General features: G+C 51.8%; 1 protein-coding gene across 1 annotated transcript; it reads left to right on the top strand.

Annotated features, from left to right (window-relative positions):
• Positions 1-780: 780 nt before the first annotated feature.
• On the top strand, positions 781-4,664 carry RASSF10 (Ras association domain family member 10). Its single transcript, XM_052693297.1, has one exon. The coding sequence runs from the start codon at positions 1,053-1,055 to the stop codon at positions 2,352-2,354; it is 1,302 nt and encodes a 433-aa protein (XP_052549257.1). The 5' UTR covers positions 781-1,052; the 3' UTR covers positions 2,355-4,664.
• Positions 4,665-6,719: the final 2,055 nt, after the last annotated feature.

Below are 6,719 nucleotides of genomic sequence, written 5' to 3'. Positions count from 1 at the left end.
TTCCAGGCAAACAGGAGTAAAGTTGACGCAACAGCTCGAGCTCATACACAGGGGGAGGAAGGCAGCTGCTGGGCTGCCAGCACTGTTTCAAACTGCAGTGTTTCAGCTGTAAGGCAGATTGCTGTAACCCGTCCTATCCCACTGACTCGGGAATGGTTTATTGGCTCTGAAATACCCCAGCAGATAAAGATCACTCTCCACGTTCTAGAGAGTTTTCTCCCTTTGTCCATTACTCTCCTTTCTGTACAAATAGAAAAACACAGCTCTGCCAGACCCTGCGATGCATCGCCACATGAAATCAGTGCCACAACCCCGTGTTTTATGAGCACTTTGTACATCTCCTCATTTTAATCCACACTCGGAGACAGATCCTGTTCCCATCAAAGCACACAGCAAGCTCCCATTAAAATCTGGCTCGGCTAGTATTTTAATAACACTTAGACATTCCCGTCCTTTGCATATTTCATCTGCAAAGCGCTTTGCAAACATGAATTTCCTAATTACAGGCAGATGATTTACTAAAACTGGAAATTCCTCACTAGTTCTGGCTTTCGCTTTGAAGCTCCGGGACTCGCTCCTGTCCCTCGGCAGTTTGGAAGATCCCTCGACGCCGCTCGATCGCAGCAGAGGCAGGGCCGAGCGCAAGAAGAAAAGGCGACGGCGCCCTACCTTTCCCTCTCTGCGCCCGCGGAGCTGTACACGAGTGCCGGGGCGGCGCTGCCCGCCGGGGCGTGAGCCGCCGGCGGCTCCCACGTGGTGGCTGAGGAAAACCGGGCGGCTACGGCGCCCCGGCACAGCGCGGACGGTGAGAGGGCTCCGCACCGCGCCGGGCTCCGCGCGGGGCCGCCCCACTGGGCGAAGCGGAGAGGATCGGAGCTCGGCGCGGGGCAGGAAGGGGTGGAGCGGCCGGCGGAGCGCACGGGCGGGGAGGCGGGCGGGAGGCATCCCGGCCATGCTGCGGCCGGGCGCGGCGCCTCCGCCCAGCGCTCGCGCGGAGCGACCGCACGACCGGCCTTGAACCGGCGGTCCCGGCCGGCCGGCCGCTGCCCTCGATGGAGCCCGAGGAGCGGAAGATCTCGGTGTGGATCTGCCAGGAAGAGAAGCTGATCTCGGGGCTTTCCCGGCGCACCACCTGCTCGGACGTGGTGCGCGTGTTGCTGGAGGACAGCCACCACCGGCGGCAGCGGCCGGCGCCGCCCGAGCCCGGCGGCGGGATGCTGTCGGGGCCGCCGCACTCCTACTGCATCGTGGAGAAGTGGCGCGGGTTCGAGCGCATCCTGCCCAACAAGACGAAGATCCTGCGGCTGTGGGTGGCGTGGGGCGACGAGCAGGAGAACGTGCGCTTCGTGCTGGTGCGCAGCGAGGCCTCGCTGCCCAACGCGGGTCCGCGCAGCGCCGAGGCGCGGGTGGTGCTGAGCAGGGAGCGGCCCGGCCACGGCCTGGGGGCGGCCCGCGCCAGTCTGGCGCTCACGCAGGAGCGGCAGCGGCGGGTGGTGCGGAAAGCCTTCCGCAAGCTGGCCAAGATCAACAAGAAGCGGCAGCAGCCGCTGGCCCGGGAGGCCTCCTCGGCCGAGAGGATGGAGACGCTGGTGCACCTGGTGCTCTCGCAGGACCACACCATTCGGCAGCAGATCCAGCGGCTGCGAGAGCTGGACCGCGAGATCGACCGCTACGAGGCCAAGATCCACCTGGACCGCATGAAGCGGCACGGCGTCAACTACGTACAGGACACCTACCTGGTGGGCGCCGGCGGCGAGGAGCCGGGACGGGAGGCGCAGCCCGCCGCCGGCCGCCCCGAGGACGACTACGCCAGGAAGTGCGAGGAGGTGCTGCAGCTGCAGGAGCAGCGGGCACAGCAGGAAGAGCTGCTGGAGCACCTGGCCGCCGAGATCCAGGAGGAGCTCAACGAGCGCTGGATGAAGCGGCGGCGGGACGAGCTGGAGCTGGCGGCGGGGCCCGGCTTGGCCGAGGCGGACTGTCACACCACCGAGCTGAGCGGCGGCGGCGAGGGCGAGCTGCAGCTGGAGCACGAGCGGGTCAAGACGCAGCTGAGCACTAGCCTCTACATCGGCCTCAAGCTCAGCACGGACCTAGAGGCCGTCAAAAGCGACCTGGACTGCACGCAGCGGGCTTGGGAGGCCCGCGAGCGGGAGCTGCAGCGGCTGCTGGAGACGCTGGGCACTCTGGACGTGGCGGAGGCGGCGGCTGAGCCGCGCGGGGCGGCGGGGGGTGGCTGGCCGGATCCAGGGCTGCGCAAGGACCGCGCCGACAACGACGAGGACTCGGACACGGGGCTGAGCTCCATGCACAGCCAGGACTCGGACTCGGTGCCCGTCTGCGAGTCCCTCGTGTAGCGCCCGCGGCGCTGCGCTCTCTGCCCGGCCGCGGGACGGGTGAGGGGCCGACGGTGCGGAGGTCGGAGCTGCGGCACCGGGGCGCGGACGTGCCGGAAGCGGCACCCCGCAGGCAGCGAGCGGGCGCTTTGCTCCGTGCCGTTCCTGGCCTAGGAGGAGAAAGCCGCGGCGCGCCGGCGTTTCGCTCACGTCTAGGTTTGCTCGTTCCTTAAATCCTGATGCCTGCTTCGCTCTCAAGGTTTTCGTGCCGGGCTTTCTACTTCCGCGGCTCCCGACGCCCCGCACCGTAGTGCAGGAGATAGCAGGCACGCTGGCCGCTAGCGAAGCCCTCGGCCACGCCGCGGGGCAGCCCTCAGCCCCTGCACGGTTTCACAGCGCTGCAAAGGCAGCGCACGGCGGAGAGCTCGGGCTGCCGGGTGCCAGCAACCCCCGCTCCGCTGCGGACGGCCCTGGCACGAAAGCTGCTGATCGCTTAGAACTAGCGAGAAGAGGTGCCCACACTACCGAAGCTGACGCTGGGCTCCCCTATCGCCTAGGGTTTGGGAGCATATACTGCAGTTCCATTTGGCAGTGTAAAGGGGCAATCAATCACTTCTTCAGAAAGAGCAAGCTAAAGCAAAATACAACTGTATTAACCAGCTCTGCGTAGTGCTTCTCCTTACGTGTAGATAGAATGCTTTATTTTCAAGACGTATTAAGGAATCTGTTAGTATCACTGTTCACGTGACACTGATTGAAAATAATTAGCAGAGCCCTATGTACACAGCACAGAACCTCAGTTCTGTTCTAGGCTAGCTGCTGCCTGGCAGAGCTTGGCTGTACTTAAACAATGTACAGAATCAGCTTGAGCGACTGTTTTTAATAACATAGTTTGTATCAGGCCGAGAGATTACAATGATAAAAGCATGACTCAAGTCCTAGCTGCACTACAGCTTAATCTTTTCAGTTATTCCAATAGAAAAAAAAAATGTAGGATCAGCTGTAACATGCATTTCACTTAATTGCCAAATCTTCCTGTGCAGCTTAACTCTTACCAAAAATATACGGACTGCTCTTGCAGTATGAGATGTCAGGACTTCTCTGATTTGGAATAATTAGGGAGACAGTTTAAGCAGTCAGGGAACAGAGAATGTTTAGTCAGACCTGACTGACAGCGTGAACTTAAAACTTCTGAGATGCTTATTTAAGGCTGTTTATGAAAGTTTTCAATTACTGATAAGAAAGCATAAAAAAGGATAAATCAGCCTCAAAAAAACCTCACTGCTTCTTCACCCCAAGTCCAGGTCCTGCTCACGAGCAGTGCTCTCACGGGTAGGATTCTGCTGGACAGCAGAACACACCGCAGTTAGGCAGCACAGAAGTGCTCTGAAATGCTGCTGGAGATCTGGTGATGCTGTACGATTCCCTATATGGTATAAGTCTGGACAAATGATATTCTACTGAATAGGTCTCAGTTATAACAAACTGTAGCTTATTTTGAACACTGATCATAGAATTTTCATGTTTTAGTCAATCTTGGAAATATATTTAAAAACCTATTTTTAGACTGAATAAAATTCTTAATAAGACTAAATGTGTGTTTCCCAATTTAGTGTGATTAAAAAATATCAGGTCTAGGATTTTGTTTACTGTTGTCTCTTGGTATCATTTATCCTTCTATGAAGTGAGAAAAAGGATGAACCAAGTCAACCATGAGGCTCCAGGATGCCTCATGACAGCATCATGTGCTCACCAGTGCCTGTAGGGCTCCTCAAGGTAGAAGCAGAGCGTGCATTCCTTGTGTCTGGTCACTGCTGGTGTAGTGTAGTAGCACTGGGAAGTGTTGGCATTTGTGCATTAGATACTTTACCTTGCTCTGCAATTAGAAACATGGGAGTAGAGCTGAAGAATAAGCCAGGGGATGGGGAATTGTGGTGCCACACCACAGTATTTTAACCAGTGCAGGTGTAATGTGTGGGTGATGCAAACATCTGTTGACGGCTTCTGCATCAACTGATGTAAGCAATAAACTTGAAATTGCTTTACGCAAGTTTTCCCATTAGCCACACCAAGCAATAAAAAGAAGCATATTAGAAAAATAAGCTGCAACAGGCCATCTGTCATTGTGCTATTAATACACGTGCCAGGTATTTTGTAAAGTGCAAGGTGACGGGAGCCAGGAAGTCCAAAACTGCACAGACAAGTCTGCCTACGTATGCTCAACTACCAAAAGCCTTAAGCAGCATAGAAACATGCTGGTTCCAAGCTCACTGAGGGTCATGCTGGTAGGATACCTTGCAATGCCTGCTCTCTCAGTAGCCCAGAGAGGGGTGGTTCATGGTGCTGTCAATCTGCTGGTCCCTGTTCCATGAGGGCAAGGCTGACAACACTGCTTAAATAGAATTACAGATGCAAGTGCAATGGCATTAGATTTTGTTCCTGTGCACAGACTGAATTCAAACATCATCACAAATTCCTCTCTCTTGAACAATTATTAAAACATTAGCATAGAAAAGGAAGTCTCTGTTTGGATTGGATCAGGTAATTCTCCCTTCCCATCCTCTCTGGACTTGTATATCTTTACTTAGATAATAGAGACAAGCCACAGGATGATTGGCTTTGACAGGGAATTTGGCTGCAGGGTTTGGGTTTAGCCTGGCACACAGCCAGGGGTTAGGAAAGATTATTCTGTATCACAGGTAGAATGGCAGGATTTTTATCTCTTTTCCATTTATGAAAGAAAGGAAGTGAGAGCAGCAGAAACAAAAACAAAAACAATCTCCATCAGCACCAGGTCAGAAATCTGCTTTCCAGCACTGTTTAGAAAGAGGTGAAAGTTCAGAGCAATACCTGGTTTGTAATTTTTGTTCCACTATCCAGACCTCCATCTTCTGGGGAGTCAAGATCAGTCTAATCTTTCTCTCATCTTAAGACCAGACAAGAAGATAAATACAACTATAAATGGAACAATAATGAAAAAAAAAAAAACAAACCCAAAATTAAGAGCATCATGAACTGTTTAGTATAGGTAAGAACTGCATTGCACTATTCAATATCCTATCTGTTTCCTCAAGCAAGAGGCAGGAACAGAGGGCACCCAGCCTTTCTCAGACAATCCTACAGAAATCAAAGGGAGTTTTGTTTGAGAGATATAATCAGACCAGAATCAGGTATTAAGTTTCAGGCATCCTTTAAGCAAATATAATCAAGCACTGCTACCCAAGTTCTGTCTGTTTGCTGTCCTTAGCCACATTTTTCTGGCTCTACATGTCATTTTCTTTTGTGACTGTGCAAGAGTTTGTGGGACTGGATGGTGAACCAAATAAAAAAAATGATTGGCTTTAACTCAGGTGAAATCTCTGATGGGCCTAACTGTACAATCACACAAACACTCGTGCCAGTGACACAGTATGATGAAAAAGTAAGAAACTGAAGGCACCTGGTAAAGTGTAACTCAGCCTTTCAACAAGCACCATCTTCTGTTAGCTTGCATGCTGGTTAAAGCTTAGTTCTGACTGCACATATAGCCCTGTACTCAGTCTGAAGACAAGATTTCCAGTGGAGGATGAGGGCTGGAGTCAAAGCTTCACTGACATCAATCACATTCACCTATATTAAATCTGAAATGAGCTAAGTAACCCACCTTCTAGTCTTGACATTGTTTCAGAAATCCACCATCAAGCAGTGTTATCAGAACAAAGACTCCATGTCAAATTCAGTGTATTTCTAGTCCTTAGCACATGTGAGAGACCTGCCAGTCTGAATAACCACTTTGTGGGGATATCATTTGGTGCTTTAAATGGGTGTGGGTGTATGGGGATACATTTACAGTAATGAACACCACTGAAATGCAAAATGAATGACCTATTAATTACCAGCATTCATTCTGAAGTGTACATAGCCAGTCAAATTAGAGGTTGGCTGACCTACAGTGACAGATCCTTTTCCAAAGAACCTGCAAACTTAGTTTCAAAACACGAAATAATGGGGGAAGAATTTAAGTAGCTGCAAGAGAAGAAAAACAAATAAGCAGTGGATAATAAAGCTTGATTATATGAAAAATATCTTCCAGGTTCCCTTCAAAAAATCAGAGAGACATACACACCTATCTCCCTTTCCCTCCTCATCTTCACCCTCAGTAAATTCTATGCTGCTTTGCAATGAGCTGAGACCAGGGTTCAATACATGAAAAGAATGGCACAAGCCATGAAATGAAATAACAGGTCTGATGAGCTGTGCTGCTTCCCAGGTTGAAATATAAGCCATTGTGGATTGTTGGGAGCAGTTGTCCTTTGAAGTCACTTGATATTATTGCTCCTGAGCTGGCATACAAAGTTTAAAGAAATGAGCACTGCCAAGTGCAGGGAGTCTACACAGATGTTACTA

Source organism: Tympanuchus pallidicinctus, unplaced genomic scaffold, assembly GCF_026119805.1.
Source record: "Tympanuchus pallidicinctus isolate F22 unplaced genomic scaffold, pur_lepc_1.0 scaffold3, whole genome shotgun sequence".
NCBI classification, from domain to species: Eukaryota; Metazoa; Chordata; class Aves; order Galliformes; family Phasianidae; genus Tympanuchus; species Tympanuchus pallidicinctus.
The sequence above is the reverse complement of the archived record's forward strand: the minus strand, read 5'-3'. Positions and strand labels throughout refer to the sequence as shown.